General features: G+C 44.2%; 1 protein-coding gene across 1 annotated transcript; it reads left to right on the top strand.

The window, feature by feature from the left end:
- The first annotated feature begins 11,381 nt into the window (after positions 1-11,381).
- Positions 11,382-16,358, top strand: gpr4 (G protein-coupled receptor 4). The gene is made up of 3 exons (XM_079353662.1): positions 11,382-12,053; positions 13,387-13,651; positions 14,351-16,358. The coding sequence occupies exons 1-3, from the start codon at positions 11,925-11,927 to the stop codon at positions 15,070-15,072; spliced, it is 1,116 nt and encodes a 371-aa protein (XP_079209788.1). The 5' UTR covers positions 11,382-11,924; the 3' UTR covers positions 15,073-16,358.
- Positions 16,359-22,294: the final 5,936 nt, after the last annotated feature.

The following is a 22,294-nucleotide window of genomic DNA, read 5'->3' as shown; positions in this document are numbered from 1 at the left end:
GTCAGGAAACTTTGGTTTTATATTTTCAGATACTTCCTTCTGATCTGCACTTCTCTTTCCTTCCTTTCATCTCACTGGTGTAAAGATTTGACTCTTTGTTGGGGGGTTTAAGTTTCATCAGATTTAGTCTGTTGTCTAAAGTGGGTGGCCTAATTAATCAGCCTCTGAAACTTGCTCTCTCTCTCTCTCACACACACACACACACACACACACACAGGTGAGACAGGCACATGATGACAGCGTGGGTCCTCGGGCTGCAGTCTCATGATTCAGCTCAGCAGCTGATGAGCGGCTGGAAGCTGCTATCAGGAGGTCTCTCTCTCTCTCTCTCTCTCTCTCTCTCTCTCTCTCTCTTTCCTGCAGCTCTCGGCAGCCCCGTCGTCTTGTCGAACATGTTTTTTTGGTGACGGTCGCCGTGTTCGTTCTGTGCTGTTCCAACAACACATCCTGTCCTGACCGGAACTCACAGTGATCTTATAGCTGACATGCATTGGTTCACTTTTTCAGTGGTGAGCTGGGAGTCATTGGAGCTCGTGCTGAAAATGTCAGGAAGAGTTCCTGAGTTTTGAGGTGTGATAGCACCAAAAGAATGCATCATGTATTGTGTATATAAGAAGCCATTAGACACAAATCACAGCCGCTGTGTTCAATCAAACACATGATGTTTACTCCAGCCGTCTCCTCGCGTCCATTTAAACAAATACTCATTCTTCCATTTTCTGGATTTCGTGCCTGTTCACGCTTGAGCAGATGATAAAAGTTAATATTGCTTCATCTTTAACAGCTGTGAGTTTTCCGTGCTATCAGTTAATTAAAGGAGAAAATGAATTCTGATTCTGTCGCCAGAATCTCTGCATCCCAGAACGAACAATGTGTGTGAGAAAGCTTTCTCACAGCTCGTGTGTAGCGTCAGCGGAGCGAACATTCACTGTCCTAATTAGGGTTTTACTGGGCTGAAGGAGCGGATGACAGATGGGAAGCCGTCAGCGTTACAGGCGTCATGGTCACAGTTATCAAATGGAGGCTCAGGCTGCGTGGGCGTCCTTAATGTGACCAGTCTGCTTATTAATGACGTTGATTTAATTGGCTAAATCTCACAAGGATTTTATCTATCATACCAGTCCTTCCAGGACTTTCTAATACTGCCACTGGACAGACTGGGAATCACTTCTGGGGTACAACAGTCAGTGATGTCTTTGCAAAGTGAAGCTTCAGGTGAGATGTGAGGCGTGGGAGTTTAGTGGCGCTGCAGCTAAGTGAGCCTCTTTGGATCATGTGACGTGTGATTCCCCTCATATGAAGGCAAGAATCTGAGTTCAAATGTTTTAGCTCGTGTGTATTGCAAAGCGTGTAGAAACAGATCACATCTCGTGAATGATGTTGTGACACGATGTAATATAAGACTTTCTGCGTCCAGAATTAAAACAAACAAGCCAGAGAGGCCAAACAATACAGGTTCAGGATTTTTTTTAAAAACCTCCGGCTCCTGAGTTTAGCGTCCGCCTCTGGAAACCAGAGACCACATTCTCTGTAATCCAAAACATCCAAGGCCAACAGTGCTGAATCTGATTCAGTTTACTTCATATTTAAAGTTTGAAGACGGGAGACAGTCACCGTTCTGTTTCAGGTCAGTATGACACAGCGTGCAACCTCTTCCTGCTGATGCTCACAAACCCGACACAGGTGAGAGTGTGTGACAGACGTGTTCCGGTCTCACTGACTGCTGCGCCGTGCTGACTCACAATCTGCAGGGACATTCAAGTCAGATGCCATAGTAGAGCATGTGCTTCCAAAGATATTACCAAAAGTGATTACGCTGCTGGAGACCGAGCCTTTCTAATGATCCCGTCTGGTTGTTTGGTCCAGATATACCCAATCATCTTCTGCGTAATCTCATCTGAAGTCACTGTCTGTTGTGACTCACCTGTAAAAGGATTACGGCTTTGATGGATGGTAGCAATAACTGTGACCCTGAGCAGCAGCTGCACTGCTGCTGACAACTGTCTGTCAGCAGCAGAGACGTGAAACCAGGTACGGGACTCATCACGGATATACTGAAGCAGAGGAAATCATCAACACTCAGTGACATAATTGGACTCTCAGCAGGGACTATCAAACTTCCCTCACACATTACCTCATTAACAGACATTGAGATGAATGAACCGGGTCCAGTTCAAAGTCACACAAGGCGGATTTAAAATAATTAGCCTGTAGTCTCACGTTGATGGATGTGTGCGACTGTCACGACCTCTTGACCTTTAATCAAGCACCGACAAGAGGTCGAGCTGACCTGGAGCTGCAGAGTTAGACCTTTACCTTCTCTTACAGGGAAGAGCCCGAGCAGAACAGAATCCATTTCATCAATAAATCCCGTTTGTGAACACTTTCACAAATGAAGGTCGAGACGTCCTCTTTAACTTACTGCTCCGCTCCTCTCGGGCTTCCGTAGTTTACATCTGCAGGGAAGCACTTCAGGCTGTATGCGTCTCATCTGGCCTTCGATGTGAAACTGCACGGTGCACTTTTAAAGACGCGTTCACAGCTCCACACTTTCACCCCCAAAAAGAGAAATTCAGATTACTGTATTAATCCTCCAAGAGAAATGTTGTTTAATTGTAATGAACTTTTCACAGCAGCTCTGTCAGAAGAGCATCTCGGCGCCTCGTTGGCTTGTCGTCTCTCTGTGTGTCACACGAGAGCTGGTGTTACAGGCGCTGGCCGCCTTCCGCCTTAAACAGCTGATACGCCTGAGCTCGCCACAGATGTCGTGTTCACATCTGCAAAACGAGCGGAACTGTCACAGGAATATATCAGCTCAGGCAAGCTGCCGGCGACAAACACTATCAACAAACAGTCGCTGGGGAGCCGTGTGTGCAAGTGTGCTGCATGAAATCTTGTTTGAACAGAGACAGGCTGCAGCTGATTACTGATGGAGTGAGAGATATCCCTCTCTGTGTATTAAGCTTCATCATCCTTTTGTAACACCGGCAACATTTTAGATTTTATTTTTTTAGGCTTCAGTCTGAAGGAGCCTCAGACCCAATTCACCCCCAAAATGATCATTAAGTGAGAGCAACTCAACATGTGGCAGGATCTCGTTCAGCGTGTCGTTCCCTGCGTGAGATTTGATTTACAAGTTAAATGTGACAACAACATGAAGTTAACGTTTCCCGTTGGACGTTAGACGTTGTCTGGGGAGGAGCGTCTCTCAGAGCTCGGCGGAGAGTGTTCATTGGTGCGTTCAGTTTGTTGTAGCGCTCGAGAGAATTAAGGTAAGAAGCGTCAAAGCAGTGCAGACTTCCACGAGCCCCCCTCAGGGGGGAAAATAAAAACAAACAACAAGCATGAGCCAGACGGAGGCTGTCATGCATGCTCGGACGCAGCTTTTAGTGGAGAGGAAGGAGATAAAGTGAAGCATTAGTGTCTGCGACATGACAACCTGCGTGCACACTGGCTCTGAGGAGGAGGAGGGGCAAAATCCTAAAGTCAGCCTGCAGTACCTATTTTAAACACTAGGTGTTAGAGTCACATATCGGTCGTTCAATTATATTCTCCAAAATGTGGAAATGAAAACTCATAACTTTCCAAAAATGTCCCGTCTCCAAAGTCTGCAGCCTAATCCTCACAAAGATAGAAAAACAAGAACACAAATATATAAACACACACAAACATGCTCAGTTCAGCCTGACCCAGTCACTCAGTCTGCACCGTCATGAAGCCCCCCCCCCCCCCGCCCCGCGTGTCTCCGTTTATTGATGTGGGGTTTCAGCAGAATGATTCCAGGGATATTCCCACCACACTTATGAGAGCTGACACTGTTCTGTCCTGCTTCCTGTATACAACTCTTTACGACAGTCGGGGCCTTCAGGGTCGTTTCCTGTCCTCGGAGACGCTTCAGATACTGTCCTTGTTGCTGCTGACAATTATAACTTTATCATCACACATCTTTCTACCTTCGATAAGAGCTCAAAATAAAAGCCTGAGATCTGCTGTGCTGCCCGCCATCGGAACAGTGTTGGATGCCAAAACTAAAAGTGGGCAAAGTTTCCGATCACGAGAGACACGTATGTTGGAGTAATCCCAGGCTAAGTCTGCAGAGGGCGCTAATCACGCGAGAGTTCAGTCAGACTTTTCATGAGACGGCTTCAAGCCTTTTTCGTAGGCCGGTTGAGCTGCTTACGTCGGCAGCCCTGCAGCGTTCTGATAGGCTTTCAGAGAGCTGGCCAATCAGAAGAGAGTAAGCATGTGGGAAAGGGGGGTCTTAAAGAGACAGTGGCTGAAACGAACTAGATGAGGGTTCTTACTGACTCATCTTTACGTTTCACTGACAACATGAAACTGAGCAGAAAGCTGCTTCACCTTTTTATCTGACTGTTTTCACTGAGTCTAAACAAAGGCTGCACTTTATTACACAGGTGACATGTTGGGCCCCTTAATCTGATTTAACTCATCTATTTCTTTTCGATTCTGCGTACAGTACATGTGGAAATGATTACCGTGCAGCTTCCTGTCCCTGTTGTTCACCTCCGTGTATCTGCTCTCTAAAAGAGAAATAGCACAACACGTAATCTGCTCCCATCACTGCTGTGCCGACTTAGTGTTTCTGGTTTTCTTCACACAGAAGTGACGCGAGGAGTCGACACCTTGTTCGGGTTCAAACTCTTTAAAAAGGCGACTTTATACAACATGTACCGGTGTCATGAGATTCTGGATCCCATCAGACTCATGTTGCTCCCGGTCGTCTTGTAACTTAATGTTGACTTCAGTCCTGAAGCGTCACTTCCTGTCGTGCTTATGAGGATTATTTTCATGATGAAAACAAAACACACTGCAGCCTTAAAAATGTTGGATACTGAAACATCTTCCTTTAATCCAAGATCAACCGGACAAGTTAATCTGACTCGAGGAATGACTAGAGAACATGGTCACGAGTCCACTTGGTGACCTTGAGGTACGTCTTTGACTTTGGACACTTGTGACTCGGGGACTCGACTTTAACAACGACCAGTTGACGTGCATGTGTTTCTGCACACTGCTGAGAAGAGGGAGCTCGGCTGTTGTTGATGCTTCTGACAGAAAACAGCATCCATCGATGGTGGGAATGTAGCAGCGTCCGGGTCTCTGGTGTACATTATATGTTTTACTAGCTGGTGCCGGGGTCGGGGTCAGTGTCCTTAAATTCATTTAATTCAGGAAGTGAAAGTTCTCAGACTCTGATTGACTTGGAATCTAATAAAAGCTCCTTCTTATAAATGAGCATTTAATTCCTTCCCACAACCGTTTACTATATTTGGTTCTGAATTAAACTTCAGTTTGCACATTTGCAGAGAACTCGTTATCTTATCATTTGTGGGCAATTACAGCCCCCAGTGTCACCCAGTGTCACCCAGTGGATTACTGGTGGAGTGCTCTGATCGTGAGGCGACACTGAAAGGTCTTTGAATTCTAAGAGGATGTGAGATTTAGTCACAGTTTGAAGTTTAGTGTTTTCCAACCTTAAGACTACTTCATCTGTTGGTTTAGATGTTAAGATTGAAACAAACTGTGGCGAGTGTTTGTTCAAACACAGACGGCCCGGGTTTGAGTCCGACCTGTGGCTCCTTTCTCTCGCCACAGATTCCATCTCCGTCATCAGCTCAGCTTTTGAGACGTCAAGCTGTCAAGTCCAGGTCCGTATTGTTCCTTATAGACTGTAAAAAAGGACAACAGGGACTTGATCTGGTCAAAGACATTTCGCTCAAATTGTACTCACTGGAATCTTTGCTTTTCTGCCAATACTCAGCTTATCAAAAAGCACGAGACTGACGATGTGACTCCGTGAGACTGACATTTTGTTCCTTTAAAGTATTTAGTTCAAAACAAACCAATTACAAATATACACTGTGATGTGTGCCAAAGAAAATGACGAGTGGGCCTGATGACACCCACGGGGCTCCACCCCCCCCCCGATGTGAACGGCGCTGTAATTGAATCACGATCAAAAGGCCAAACCAAAAAAAAAAAAAAAACCTGGTTTGTTTACCCTCAGGCTTTGAAGTATCAAAGATTGTGTGACCTCGGGGTCGGTTCTGATTGCAGTATTTGAATTGGGAAATCATGCGTGCCTTAAAAGGTCAAATATTTTACGCCTTCTCAACCAGTTTAAATAAACCACAGAAACATGAAACGTGTCCGTCAAGTCATTCAGAATCCTCTCTGATCCTGTTTTTAAGCGTGCTGATGAAACGCTCTGATTAGAACAGGCGGTTTCTGTGTTGTTTACGGCGAGAAGGCAGAACGGCCCCTGGGGGAGGGGTTAATCCCCTTTGTGATGTCACAAAGGGAAAATCTCCAAATGGCCTGTTTGAGCACACGCTTTCTGAAAAGTGAAGCAGGCAGAAGACGAAGAGAGGAAGGACTTTTCTCAGATGTGTGGTTTGTAGACGGACTACAGACACGTTCGAGTGTTTGAGAAACATGGTGAAGTGTCATTTGCATAATATGGGACCTTTAAATGTGCGTAACCTTCCTTTAAAGTCCTCTGTGACCTCACTGTCTGCTGTCTGTGGTTAAACACACATCTGCCTGCTGAAGATAATCATTGTTTTGGTTTTGATCCGTTTCACCACCTTTGTCATTCGCATGAAAGCGCAGTGTGTGTGTGTGTGTGTGTGTGTGTCCTGGATGTGACCCAATTGTGAAGCGTAAGAGGTGTGTTGACATGTTTGATAGCGTAGCATTACTGTCTTCCTGCTTCCACTGTTTGCCCGTCAACAAGAATGTCCGGCAAACAGCCAGGAAGTCACTGCCAAAACACAAAAACACACAGTCGGAGACAAACACACAGGTTGGTACATCCACTCTCATGAGCGTCTAACCCCGAGCTGAACTGTTCCCTCTGATCAGCTTCAAACCTTGGAACCTGTTCTTATTGGAGACGTCCAGGTCATTAAAGCTGTCACACCTGAAGAAGACCTCGGGTCCAAACCGTTTGAGACATTTAAGCAAGTGTGCAGGCTGTCGTCTTCGATTGAATCTATATCGACCTATTTTGATATTTTGAGAAGTAAAAGTGGAAGTCTGAGGCCCCCAATACTTAGGTAATTATGTGTTTTGAATCATGCAGAAGTCAAGGTCGACTAAATACTTGGATATGTTGGCGTACCAAGGTTTGGGGCGCTGCACGCTCGCACCAGAGGCCCCGGGAACCTCCACTGACCCGCTGCCTCGGGATCTCACAGCCGTTTATGGAAAGATAAAATAATCGGACTCATGTTCATGGACGCAAATATTTTTAGTAATTCAGCACAACTTTAGAAAAATCATCGATTTCGATTGGAAGTGTAACAAACGCTCTAAGAAGTGATTTGATTTGAAGTACATGCTCGTAGGTTGGATGGTTGAAACTAGAGACCAGGATGAGTGTGTCCTGTGTGAAACCAAAAGTCAACATTGACTCATTTTTCCAACCCAAACCAAGATCGCCTGCTCAGCCTTTGGTTTGGTTTAAAAACCCAAAAAACTCTTCGGCCATGTTGAGGGAAAGATGGTTTTGGGAAAAGCTCATTTGTCATCGCTAACTTTTGGTTTCACACAAAACACCGACGGTGGCCTCCAGGGTCAAAGAGAACGAGCTCTCTGACAGGAAGCCTTTCAGGAAAACAACTCAAAAGGTGTTGGCTCAGAATAGTTTACTCATCGTGTCACCAACGTTTCATATGATGTTCAGACACAAAAATAAAAACAACCTGCTAAACTGACTTCAGATCTCTATACAAACGTGTGGAAATATTGGCTGTATTATAACATGAGATAAAGTTCAAACACCACAACTGGCCTTCAGAGAAGTGAGGACTGGATCCTTCTTTTTAAAAATGTCTTTCCTCTTAATGTCGGACACGCGCCCACACACACACACACACACACACACACACACACACACACACACACACACACACACACTTCTTCCTTAGAGGGTGAAAGACTTCATTAGTGAACCTGAAGTTTCCTTTTTCTAAGGCAGAGGTCACACTCTTGTTTGGGCCCTCTTCCCTTTTCACCATCATTTGGGGAAATAAAAAAAAACAAAAAAACCACATCGAGGTCACGAGAGCAAAAAGTGTAAACAACCAATCAGCAAAAAGAAAACCGCTGTCAACAACGTTATGAATTAAGGACAGAGCGTGTCTGACATTTTGTGCTGTAGCTCGATATTTGTACATGTTTGGATGTATGTGTGTGTGTGTGTGGTATGTCAGAGAGAGAAAGTGTGTTTGTGTGTGTGTGTGTGTGTGTGTGTGTGTGTGTGTGTGTGTGTGTGTGTTGACAGCCAGCATGAGGTCTGCTCGGCTGCCTCGACCTAATGTCCTCTGGCAGCAGATCAGACGCAGCCGCAGTGCACCGGACAGCACAGAGCAAGTTGATATAGGCCCCATAATGTACACACACACACACACACACACACACACACACACACACACACACACACACACACATTCCTAATTCCTTATTACTAATAAACCTTTTGAGCAGCCTCCCAGCTGTGAATTGTGGCCTCAAAGCTCCGGTTACAGTACATCCGTGCAGGTCATCACTTTATGCAACACAAGATGATTCCATGAAAGTGACGTTTTTACAGATGTGCTCTCGTCTTAGACATGAAATGAAATGATGAAAATGCAGAGATGTGGATGAAGCCGTCTGAGCACAGAAACAGCCCGGAGCATGAAGAGCCTCAGAGGTGACTGTCCTGCCTGCAGATGGATGCAGATGATCCATGTATTCATTGTGCTTATACCTGAGCACTGATTGGCTGAGACGTGTGATTCTTTCAAAGTGACGACGAAGCAGAAATGAAACTGTCGGCTGGAGCAGCTGGAAACTTTAAAAGTGTTCTGAAAATGTGTCAGAACTTTCTTATAACTTTTTGACGATGCACTTCCTGTTTCTCTGTGGACATACGGACGTTTGTAAAGCTGTTAAAAGTGATTCAGACTGTGCATTGTTTCATCTTGCTTTGTTCACAATGAGACGAGCAATTTGAGAAGTGACAATGAAGTGAGTTTATTAAAGCTGTAGTGTCATCGGATGACGGCCAATGGGAGCCTGGGATGCATTAATGTGTCTCTCCACACTGTTTCCCTGTGAGCTGACCGGAGATGCTGCATTTACTTTTTTTTTTTTTTTTTTTTTAGGTGGCTGGCGGTAACTTTAGTAAAGTTAAGGAACACAAAGAGGTCTGTGTACTAGATGTGTATGAGAACAGATTATAGCAGAGGTGTGACCCAAGTCATCTTAACAACGTGTGTGTGTTTCCCCCAACAAGGATTTATTTGACAAGATCACCATAGAAATGTCCTCACGTGTGTGTGCGTGTGTGTGTGTGTGTGTGTGTGTGTGTGTGTGTGTTAGCTCGGTCCTGAGCCGCTCTTCCACACCACTGACTGTCACATTATCTCAGGCTGCTGAAGCTGTTTCCTTCACTGACCTGTAAACTGTTTCTTTGTGTGCTCACAGACCTCTCTGAGGTCTTTTTTTTGTCAGGACTTTTAAACCAGGAAGTGAACATTTACTTCCAGAATAAAAGCCTGGTCATGGAGGACTCTGCCCAGTACGATCCCAGTCTCTGTGAAGAGCCTCGGTCATTCACATAGATACAGGAAGGAGGTAGGCAGATTGACCTTTTGTTCCCCTCAGGTAGACCGTGACAAACATTTCACAGACTAAATGAGCTACTGTTGATAACATATGTAGTTCATCTTACACACATGGTTCGTACACAAGCTGCTCTGCATGTTCAGGGTTCACAAAGTGTCTACAGAGATGATTTTTCTGGTTAACTTTTGTAACCTCCACACGAGTTATTCTGATGACTTTAACCTTTTTGTACTTCTGACACAATGAGAAATAATCTTTGGTGGGTGTGAGCAGGACTCAATTGATTTGATTATAAATATCCAGATACAATCCAGGATTCATCTGTGGGAAATATTTTACTAAAATGTGTAAAAGCTGCACACTCCAGTTCTCCCCTCAGGCAGCAAAAAGAAAAACCCTCACAGCTTTCTGGTGAAATCTATCGATCTAAGAGGAATGAAAAGAAGCTGAAACATACATAAAGTCTGGACGAAGGCAGTTCATAGTTCACAAGAACATGTTTGAGTGGAGAGATTGAAAGCACATGTGGATTCCTGTCATCCGTATGCAAAAATATGAAATCAGTCCAAGATGTATAAACAGAATCAGAGCTCGATGGAGAAGTCTGAGAGGGAAACAGAAACAGTTCTCTCTCTCCATCTGTACTGTGCATGTATATTCAGGTCAGGTTTATACGAAGGCTTACATAATGCTCATCATATCTCCTGACCTGGACTCTCTGTGTGTGCAACCTATGGAAGGACTTCTCCTGCATGCACATGTCAGCATGCTCCGTGTTAGCATACCAGATGTCAGAATGTCACCCTGATAAACTTGTGCTGCTTCACTGCACTACTCTTCCCATCTGCTTCCATTTCCTCTCAGTCTCAGTCCACTGAGGCAGCACATTTCAATCCATGTCAAGGAGTGGGTTCTGACTGTTTGAGATCAGGGTGTGTTCATGCAGGACAGTCTGAGTTCACTTTGATTAAACGCAGGGAGTGAACCTGGAACACGGCGTGGTGCTGGCAGAGTGAGGAGACATCATGCAGAATGAAGTGACATGAACCTGCACGCTCTGTTTCTGCCTTCCTGCCTCGTGGTGTTAGATAACGCATCAATACGTTTTCAACTGCATTGACTTACAATTATCAAAATGAAGATTGTTTTCCTTTTTAAAAACTAGAACTCAAAGATACTTGGTGTCGTGTGTATAATGCTGCAGGCTTCGTTTTAAGTGAAAATTAAAGGTTTGTTAGGGTGGCAGCCAAAGATTTAATTTCTTCCTTTTTTAGTTTTCGTACTTTTTAGGTTTTTTTCAAAGGTTTTTTAAGCGTTGAAGTCTCCACTGTTTTGTATTTATGTGAATCTTCTAGTTTTATTAGTTTGTGTAGACCGTAACATAAATGCACGTCAGTGAAACATAATAAAAATATCTTTATTAAAAGGATTGTTTATTTTATTTGATAATGACAAATACACAGACACACTGAAAACAATCCGATGGAAGTCTCGTCGTGTTTACAGCGGACGCTAATTTGTCTCGTCCCCAGACGGGCTTTTATGTAAATAAATGATTGGAGCATTTTACAAATGTATAAACACTTCCAGCACTAATTAAACAGGAAGTAATCAGAAATGGCCATTGGAATCTGTGCGTCTTTAATTAGTGTCCTTTTTTTTTTTTTTTTTTTTTACAGGATTTATTATAATATAAAGGTCGAGACTGAACTCTCTCTCCCCGCCTCTCTTCTTTTTCAGATGACACGGACAGCCTGTGGGCTCCACCGTGCTGAAGCTGTGTAAAGTCACTCGGCTGTTTGAGTGCAAACATCCCAGAGGAGGTTTGTGTGTCATCAGGACCTTGAGACACACCCAGATGTTCAGCGCCTCCTTCTGGCAGTAGACCTGGCAGACCTGTGATCTCTAAAAGATTGATGAGGCGCAGGAGGCCTGGCACTGTGTCGATAAGGCAGCCTTCATTTCACCACATTTTATCCGTCCTTTCTACTCCTCCTTTTCCTCCATGCTGAGGGACGCTTTCAAGCATGGGGGAGGATTATGACACACCAAGCGGTGAGCGGGACCGTGTGATGAACAGGAATCATGAAATGCTGTAGAAAGCAGAGTCCCGTGTTCTTCTGCTGCTCCACGTTGGACGGCCGCGTGATGGTCGAGCAGGAAGCTGGAGTCGGCATGTCACTGTCAAACTGCTGGTACATAGTGAAGCTACTGAGGGACACTCAGAGCTGAGGGTAGCTGAACACACACACACACACACACACACTCAGAGTGCTTCACACAGGACAATGTGCAACATCTCGTTCTGTGATGTGGACAGTAAGGTGGATCAGTTCTTCCAGCCCACGCTCTACATCATCGTCATCGTTCTGGGGCTGCCCACTAACTGCATGGCCCTGTGGGCTGCCTACATGCAGGTGAGGGACACGAACACACACGCACACACACACACACACACACACACACACACACACACACACACACACACACACAGTGTTTGCCTGTAATACGTAACTCTAAAACTGTAGTCCAAAACCTGCATGTCGATACTGTTCTGAAAACTAAATGTCAACATTAAATTTCAATTATTTCCCAAGTTGGTAAAAAAAGGAAAAGAAAAGAAAACTCTGATTATTAAAAGTTTGAGAAATATAAGGATTGTAAAAAAAACAATAATAACATTAAGCTACCTTAAAATATTTATGACAAGATGCAAAACACTCAACTCAGTGCACATAATAAACCCTTGCTCAGAAAGGGTTTAAAAAGCACCCAGACAAACACGACACGACGATGACACGCAGAAACTGCCCTGACTTTTTGGTCCAATAAAGACTTAAAGAAAGACCGGCTGTGTGCAGGAAACCAAACAAGCAGCTCCACATTAAAGAGTCTGAAAGGTGGAGACAAGCTGTAAGTTCTGAGGATCCTGAGGCAACAAATAGAAAACGGTGGCACCCTCACTCTCTGCTTGAAGATCCTGCTCGTATTTTTCTGTTAAACACAGATTCTTCCAGGTCATTCACTGACATCATTTTTACACCCGGAGCGCGGCGGAGGAAAGTTACACTTGTCTCTGCACGTCGAGGTAAAGTGCTCGACGGGGCGTGTAAGGAGGGATTTCCCTCGTGTGCTGTGCTGACTGACCTGCATGTTGTCAGCAGTGTCAGAGGATATTTTCCCAGACAACATCAAACATCTTCAGGGTTTCTCACAGACTCTCCGTTTGCTTTGGCAGCAGCTGCAGGAACTGTTATTGACTTTTCATTCAAGTGAGATCACAAACTTTTTCATGAACCACGAAAAAACATCATTAAAAGTGAGCGACAGTACGACGTGACATTCATATTCTGCTTACATCAAGGTCAACACTCCGACATCTATTTTCTAGCCCTGTCATAGACCCACCGTGTCTGAGGGAGGGAGGGGTCACAAATGCACTCTGGTCATTGTAGTCCTCAGACAATTCTGCGGTGAATCAAAAACATGAACCTACCCGGACGGTTCGGCCTGAATATTCGCCTAATGACATCAATACTGCATTGGAAACAGAAGTGCCTGCTATAGTTGTGGCGACTCATCAACAGGTGGAACGATTGTACCTTTGATATTGTTGCTGTATGAGACATCTGAAACGTGATCAAGTCGTCTGAGCTGAGCTTTTGAAGGAAACAAAGAAAGAGTCTGATGTTCATCCCTCTTCTATCTCTCACTCCTGACTCCCCCCCCTCCTTCACGTTACGTCCTCAGGTTCGCCAACGCAACGAGCTGGGCATCTACCTGATCAACCTCTCAGTGGCCGACCTCCTCTACATCAGCACTCTTCCACTGTGGATCGACTACTTCCTGCACCACGATGACTGGATCCACGGCCAGGAGAGCTGCAAACTGTTCGGCTTCATCTTCTACACCAACATCTACGTCAGCATCGCCTTCCTCTGCTGTATCTCGCTGGACAGGTACCTGGCTGTGGCTTATCCTCTGCGCTTCGCCAAGGTCCGACGAATCAAGACAGGTGTGTAGCGTCAAGGATGAGGAGGTGTTCAGAAATAACATGCACCTCAAATCGGCTGGTATTAATGATGGATGGCATCAAATTCAGGCATCGAACACTTAGAATCAAATCCCTGATGCATTCTTAGGAAGCTCAATAAAAGATGTAAATATACGTCAGATGAGCCACTTTAAAGGGACCTTACTGTCTTTTAATGAGGAAAAGGGAAGTTCCAATTTCACAGGTTCATGCTTGACACGTGGCTGATCTAAATTATTCATAAATATTCCACATTTGACGATAAGTTCTGATATCGGAGAGGTTCATATCTGTCTTTTCCAGACACATCAGGGAATCTAGTTTATGAGATAAGAACTCTTCCGTGTCTTCAGATTTTCTTAAGACAGTATGATACATATGTAACCACAGTCATAAAACAAGTTCAACCACATCTGGCTAACCCCGAAAGAAATGGAAAATAACTGGATGGAAACTGTTCATGACGACGTCAGAAATTCTGTTTGCACTGTTTCCTCATGGCTCAGAATTCTGCACAAAATACTCAATGTTCATATTCATTCACGGTTTAAAGAAATTCATAATGATGTCAGTAAATGGCCCAGTACCTACGAGCTGTGTCTAGATGTCTCTAGTTCATGAAGCACTAACTTTAAAAAGGACTGGAAAGCTAAATATGTCTCTGTGCTGGTGTTCCTGCAGCTGTCCTGGTCAGTGCCATGGTGTGGACCATCGAGATCGTTGCCAACTCTGCTCCACTCTTCCACGACGAGCTCTTCCAGGATCGCTTCAACCACACCTTCTGCTTCGAGAAGTATCCCATGCAGGACTGGGTGGCCGGCATGAACCTCTACAGGACTTTCCTGGGCTTCCTCGCTCCATGGACTGCCATGCTCGTTGCCTACCGTGGGATCCTGTCAGCAATACGCTGCAACGTCTCCACAGAGCGCCAGGAAAAGGCAAAAATCCAGCGTCTGGCATTGAGTCTGATTCTGATTGTTTTGCTCTGCTTTGGACCATACCACATCCTCCTCTTGGTGCGGAGTGTCATGTTTCTGAATAAACCGTGCGACTGTGGCTCAGAGGAGAGCTTGTTTGCGGCGTACCATGTGTCTTTAGCGCTGACCAGCCTCAACTGTGTCGCTGACCCGATTCTCTACTGTTTTGTCAACGAGGGGGCTCGGCATGATGTTGGCCGAGCTCTCTCTGCTTTACTGTCTGCAGCCTGCCACAGGCGCTCCTCTTCCTCGCCATCGCACGCCGACATACTCAACGCTGGTTCAGTCACTATGGAAACGCCTCTTGCAGCAAAAAAGCAGCCTTGTGTGTACGCTGACGGAGGCAAGACAAGCAGCTATAAGACTGAACTGGTGGCTCTGAAGGAGGAGTGTCTACAGATGACCATCCTCAGTGTTAAGAAGTGACCTTTAGTCATGTGTGGGAGGTTCAAACAGCTCAGCGCTGTGATGGAGGAGACTCCTGACACTGACGGGGGCGGGGCATCTTCAAACCTGGCAGGCTGACATCAGATGATGGGTGTAAGGTTTGCGCTAAACGGCTAATCAACAAGCCAGAATGAGAATGAGAGAGATGAAATACAGCAGACAGACAGTGTTGTCTGTAGCCAAGCTAGCAGCTGCTGTGAGGTTGACATGCTAACACACCGAGGAGACCTTAATGGACTACTTAGCTGTTGTTAGATTCTTACCTCTCGTCAGGCAAAAAAGAGTTTACGGCTGCTGGAGCTCGTGTTTAAAACCAGAGGGGTACCATTAAGAACATCTGAGACTGCCAACAGTTTCACTTTCATTACATCAAGCTGTAGTTTGACAGCCAATGAAAGGCTGCACTGCAACGCTAATATCAGAATGCAGTGCAACGTTAGCAAGCAGTGCTAATGACCAAATGCATCCATTTTGTCACTTGTGAAGAATGCTCATCTGACCTGCTGCTGGTAACATGAAGGATCAGTGGATCCAGTGAAGCCTTGATATGTGCACCAGATTGAGTCCATCCTGCAGAGGTTAAAATCTCACAGTCCTGAACAAAGTGCTGGATTCAACACACCACCTGGCAGCTGACGCTGTTAACAAGGGTGTGAGAAATCACAACAACCGAGATGTGTGGATGGTCTCTAAAAAGAAGTCAGAACTTATTTTGGATGAATAAAAACACATTTCTAAATGTTTCAGCAGACCCTCTTTTGCATGGCTGAGTGGTCTGAGAGGAGACGCCTTTGCATTCAGACTGCATGGACACCCAACAGGACAAAAGGAAGGATGCAGGGCAGCAGAGTTTGTCTAATCCAATGCATCACTTTGGAGTAGGAAAGAAGAAGGGAGGGCTAACAAAAATGATTGTAGAATACAGGTCAGAACATTTTGTAATGCTTGGAAATGTGTTTACTGTATTTGATGTTTTTGGTGGAAATAATGAAGTCTCATTAAGTACCTCAGTGTGTAGATGTGCTGGCAAGAAAGGTTTAGAGTTCTTTCTTCATTGTTACAGCAGACGGCCAAATAATGATTCAACTGAGCTGACAAAGAAAGCCCGAACCAAAGCCTCCGACTGCACGCCTGCATGATTTCAAAGTCCAGATTATCCGTTATGTTGACGACATTACGTTGAGCGCCTCGTGCAACAGGAAGACAGTCAAAGTGCATTCAAACTACTTTAGATGTGGGAACATAGAGACGTGTGGAGGGATTCAACTTCACGCTAGGACTCTGATGACTGCTGCACAGTTCACCTGATACTGTTTACATTCTTATCCAGACGGATGCCTTTTTAACTTCAGTCAGAACTACATACAGTGCGTCGTGTTTGAATTGTTTCTGTTTCTAGTAACACACACTGTACAACACAAACTCTCACACGTAACCTTCCTTCTGCCTTAGTTTATTCAGTCTTTGTTTGCTGCTAACATGTTTCGTTACATCGGGGACACAAATCAACTCGTGGATATAAAAACGTATTTCCTGTAAAGTCAACATGTCCTCAAGTCATCCTGAAGACTTTCCAGGATTTCCACGGAAATCCAGATCCAGAGGTCAGAACACACTGACTGTTTGAAACATTGGATAAACTGAGCTCATTTAAATGGATGGCTTGCTGTCATATTTCTCTTTATGCTGCCGACTTTCTGCTGTCATGACAACGTGAGGGAAGTCGAGGCTTGAAGGAAAAAAAAAGACTGAATTCTTAAAAATGTTCGTGTCAACAACTTTATAAACAAGTCCCCCAAAGACAAAAACTCAGTGACGTATCCTGAAGCAGAGGTTTGAGTAGCGTGCATAAAAAACAAATCTGTTTCAGACTGAACACAGCTGTGATAACAAAGGCATCTCACATTTCTAAAAGCGTGTTATGTTAAATGGATTCCTCAGTCTTCATGTGCGATCCAAAGTGGTGATAACATTTCAACAATCTGTCTGTTTTTACATGCCGACGTCCCTGTTCTTTATTTAGATCTACTGTGATAATGATTCCTTCAGTGGAGGCAAAGAGAACTCATGTGTGACACAGTGAGTTCATAGTGACAGACAGGAAGTCCAGTGTTCAAATGTGATGAAGCCATAAGATGAATCAGAACTCAGCACTCTGTGCAGTCAGGTGTTTTGGACGTTCAGCTTGTCACGCTGCTCGGTGTACCTTTGCTTTTGTTGTACGTCGGTGTGTGAGAGGAGGTACCAGGCTTCATGACGTGTGCTTGTTGTGAGAAATAATAAATTATGCATACTAAACTTTGCATCCACTTGTATTTGTTTGTTCGGCACCAACCATCCGAAATGGGACAGAGGCCCCGCTTTAAAAGTGAGAAGTCAGATCAGGAAGTGATCACACAAAGACTAATGTAAGGCTGACTGTACATGACAGTCATAGACTGGACCCACACCACAGCTGAGCTCAGAGAGTACATCTACACCTGACTGCTGCAGATATGAAAACGGTCACTCGCTCTAAATAAAGATTACGAAACATGATAAATAACGGTAACCTTGTTCGGTCTGCGGTCCGTGGTCAAGCTCTGTCCGACAGCGTGCACCCCAGACGGGATCTGTTTCTGAAGCACAGTGCAGCTCAAAGGAACTGGATTCTCACGTTTACAAAATCATACACACATCGGGTAAGTTTGTCTGTCTGAGGTTAAGTTGTTCTTCATTTGGTGCCTTTTTAGACTTTACGTTGTCATTGGTCTGTTTATGTTGGGTTTTTTTTTTTTTTTTTTAAATGGGCTGGATGCTCTAGGCGTCCTCGAGTCTGACTTCCTGTCCAGGTCAGTCTGCTCTGTTCAGCTTAATGCATACTGGAAGCGGGCGCAGCTTTGTCAATAATAGATTGGTATGTATTTTTTAATATAGCAGAGAACTGCCCTCATATTCAATGTTATTTAAGTACCAGCACACCAAGACAAATTCCTATGCAATAAAAAAAAGACATCAAACCATAAAAACACTGGAGTAAGAAAGTCACTTTAAAGTGTTTTATAACACTCTGACACATATAAGGTGGGGAACACGTGACATGATAATCAGCTGATTTTCGGCCTGATTCTCCCAAACAAAGTCTTGTTTTTTCAGGTCGTTCCGAAGGCTTCACTCGAGTTGGTCATGTGTGCAGAGAAAGTCAAGATTTTATCTAATCTCTTCCAACTCTTTCTTCCACTCCTGAAGAGAGCCGCCTTCCTTTGGCCGAGAGCTGTTCATCCTAACTCTGCATCGCTCATCCACTTCTCCTCCAACAGACGTGAGGAGAGAGCAGCTCTGATCACTCGCCGTCTTCACTCTGTCCGGTTTCACAAGCTGTGCAGCTGATCAGCGACATGAAGGACATGATGTAGGATGCGTGCATGTAACTGGATGATTGTACTGCGTGTGTTTACCTCTGACAGAGTGTTACAGTAGCGTCCTTTCCATTGTTACACCGTGCATTACAGGGAACCTTATATTCACAACCTCCATGCACCAGATAGAGCAGTGTGTGTGTGTGTGTGTGTGTGTGTGTGTGTGTGTGATGGACAAAGAATAAAGAGCTGGGCGAGAACAAACATCAGGCTCATGTGCAGGTACACTGCTTTACTGCTTGCATGTGAGAACGGCTGCTCCAGCATGTTCTTGAGAGGAGCAAGGACATAACTCCCTCTCTCTCTCTCTCTCTCTCTCTCTCTCTGAGGGAACATTGTCTCTCGCCCTCTACGCTTGACTGCTCACCTCTGAGGTTTATATATAGCAGCTCACCAGGGCCCATAGCTGCTATTACCAACAGCTCACCTGATTATTACAGTGATGTATGATCAGGTACGGGCACACAGAGGATGGTTGGAGTTTTACTTTCATGGGATGTTCAGATTTATTTCAAGCACAAGTGGAGTTCAGCAAACTGGAGCATTCAGTCCAGCTCTGCAGTACGACGATAACGACGCTTCAGTGTGACTCTACCTTTCTCCAAGTCTTTACTGGCAGCTCCTTACATTTGAATATGTGTGTTCCTAAAAGCTGTGAGGGATCAAAGTTTCATCAGCACTCAACAACAAAGTGATTTGACTGTTTTAGACTTTTTCAGAGTTGATGCATGTCGGGTTTTTTTTTATTTATTTTTTTTTAACCAGGCTGTAGACATGTTCAGTTTCTGCTGTAGAAACGGCCTTTCGGACCGGCGGTGACTTCTGGCACTTCTGCAGAAAGCATCATGCAGACTCTTCACTCAAACTGCAGGGTTTTTTTTACCCTTCTGTATCTGCTTCATTTTTCAACACCGGAGGTTAAAGCTTTCAATGAACACTGCTGCATTCTTAGAAACTGCTGAATTGCACAAATATATGTTTTTGGAGTTTATAGGCGACGTTTCACCATGACTTCATTTTCTACAGTTAAAGTTGTTTTATGAATCAAACACAAAGGGAAAAGAAACAACAAACTTCCTCCTTTAAAAACAAAAAACAAGATTCTTTTCGAGCTGTAACACACTTTCATGTGTTGGGAAGAAAATAAATAAAGGAAAGTTTAGATTTTAGCAATCAGTAGATTTAAAGGATATTTGATCCATGTTTGTATTTGATGCAGTGAAAAATAAATCTCACTGATAAGACGATCATCAGGAGTACTGCTGACTCCTTCAGACTAAAGAACCAAGAAACAATTGCCCTGTGTGTGCAGAAAAGAGGCAGAGATGTCTTTAAAGAGTGGACGCTCTCCTCCATATATTCCTGCTGATTCCAGCTATAAACAGACCTGTGTCCATGTCAGGCTGAAACTGCCTCAGTGAATTACAGTTTTCTCTCTCTGTATTGAGCGGTGAGTCACCGAGAAGCTGCAATCTTCGAGATTCACAGGCGGTGGTGTTACATCCATTTGTCCTGTGTGTGTGTGTGTGTGTGTGTGTGTGTGAGTGTGTGAGTGTGTGTGTTCCATCTTTGTGAGGACCAAGTGAGTCCAGACTTCACTTATTTCTTTAAAAGCTCGTTTGAGGAGAACATCTTGGTGGGAGGATTTCAGTTTGATGTTAAGTCAAGGTCACAGTGAAGTGGGTGATTGTTGATGGGTGTGATTTGATGCGACGCAGCGCTTCGTGTTGATAATAAATGTACGAACATACAAACATGGATATATGAGGAACTGAGCCTGACTGAGTGTGTGTGTGTGTCTCATGTGTGACTGAGTTCACACAGTATGCATATACAATGTGACATCATGTGTATTTCTATATGTAGCGCCATGCAGCCCAGCTTGCACCTTTGCATAAAGGTCGTGTGTGCGCAGGTTATTGTGCGTGACACGTTGTTATTGGATACGATAAGAGGTGAAGGGAAATGAAACAATGGCTGTTTCTGCTTTAGGTTCATGAAGTCATTATGCTCTGCAAGTCTGACTCACGTCTGGAGTCGAACCTCAGTCATCGGCTCCTCCATCGCCTCATCGCCTCCGTAACAATGAACCTGTGAGAGAGAGAGAGAGAGAGAGAGAGAGAGAGAGAGAGAGAGAGAGGTTGTTGGTGACTTTGTTTGAAATGTTTGATGTCTGATAAGACAACAGTCTGCAGGAAAATGTTCCAGACACACATTATGACAAAAGGTTAAAGAAGAGGAAGAAAAACACAAAGAGAAGCAGAGTTTTCATTTTCACTTCATAATAACCTTGAGGTTGAATTCGGCCATCTTTCCCTGGACTGGAGTTTTTTGTTTGCATGCACCTGTTGTAATATTGTGCAGACATGTATGTTGTCAAACTGTGTGAATTCTGATATAAAGGAGATTTAATCTGTGGACGAAAATATTAACAGTTTCTAGAAGAAGTGTACAAATCTTAATTTCTGTTTTCTGTTTTTTCTGTTTCATGATAGTACGAATTTCTGTGAATACGTTCAGTTTGGTTACACTTTGTAGAGGTGACTTTGCTGTGAGCAGACTACGATCTATTCGGAGAAGCTATGACCATATTTGAAGAGAAGAATGTCATTAGAGGTATTCTAAAAGTATAAATGTATGGCCTCAGTTGACAATGGAATGAGGAATTGTTCTTCAAATAGAGGTTTGACATTGTAAGGGTAAAGGTGATGTGATTCTCCTGACCATGTACAGAAGTATCTAAAGTGGGAAGGAATTTGTGACATCTGTTGAACAGTATATAATGGCTCCACAAAGAACATTAAAGGGTCTACTTTTCAGCCTGCACAGAGTCTCAGTGTTGTCTGTTAGATTAGAACCACGGCCGTGATTATGCTGCATGAGTACAATCCAGTCTGTTGATAGATTCAGCTTTAGGGACAATTATATTATTCAACCCATCATTTCACATGGTAAAAAGTGCATCACTTTTAAAGGTCAAATGTTTTTGATATTTCATCAAATCTTTTTAATACTTGTAATAGTTTTAATCACAATCCTTCCTGATCCATGAGGAACAAACATGTTCTGAAGCTCTTTAGTCAGCAGGTATTTCATGATGGACTGAAGAGGGCGACAAAACGAACAAACCTCTCTTTATGTGAAACGAGGAAGAAGGAGCTCATTGTTGGTTGTGATTGGGTTTCTTGTGACATTGTTATTTCATTATCCCATAACCCTGCGACCTGGAAAACATATTTAACACCACATGGCTATCAGTGTGCCCCGACTATCTTTCTGTTCAACGTGAGAGGAAGAGTCAAAGACGAACTGAGGAGGTCAGGGCCTGTGTCAGAGATGTCCACACTGAAAGTAATAAACTAAGTTTGTATAAATGTACTGTAAACTCTGTGCCTCCATTACAACTTAAGACTTTTAAAATTCTTCATCCTACAAATTGTAGGTTTGCTTGTTTGTCATGATGTGTCTGAATGCCTTATAGCAGCCTCCATTTTGATCCAAAGCTGTTGGCTATAAACACAAATACAGGGAATTAACCATTACCACGAAATATTACATGGTTTAGCCCCGCCCACTTTCCCATCACCCACTTAAATATTTTAATTGCATTCGCGCGCGCTCGAGTAGACTCCCCGTCTAAATGTGAAATGAACGTTGACCATCCTGCTTTAATGGATGTATGCAGCAGTATTCGTGTTTGTCCAGTCCAGGAGCGGCCTTCACTTTCTCCCAAAGAAGACACCGAAGGGTCGCCGAATAACGCAGCTCACCTGAAAACTTCCGACGGACGTCAGAAAGGTAAC

This window comes from Symphodus melops (assembly GCF_947650265.1).
Source record: "Symphodus melops genome assembly, chromosome: 10".
NCBI classification, from domain to species: Eukaryota; Metazoa; Chordata; class Actinopteri; order Labriformes; family Labridae; genus Symphodus; species Symphodus melops.
The sequence above is the reverse complement of the archived record's forward strand: the minus strand, read 5'-3'. Positions and strand labels throughout refer to the sequence as shown.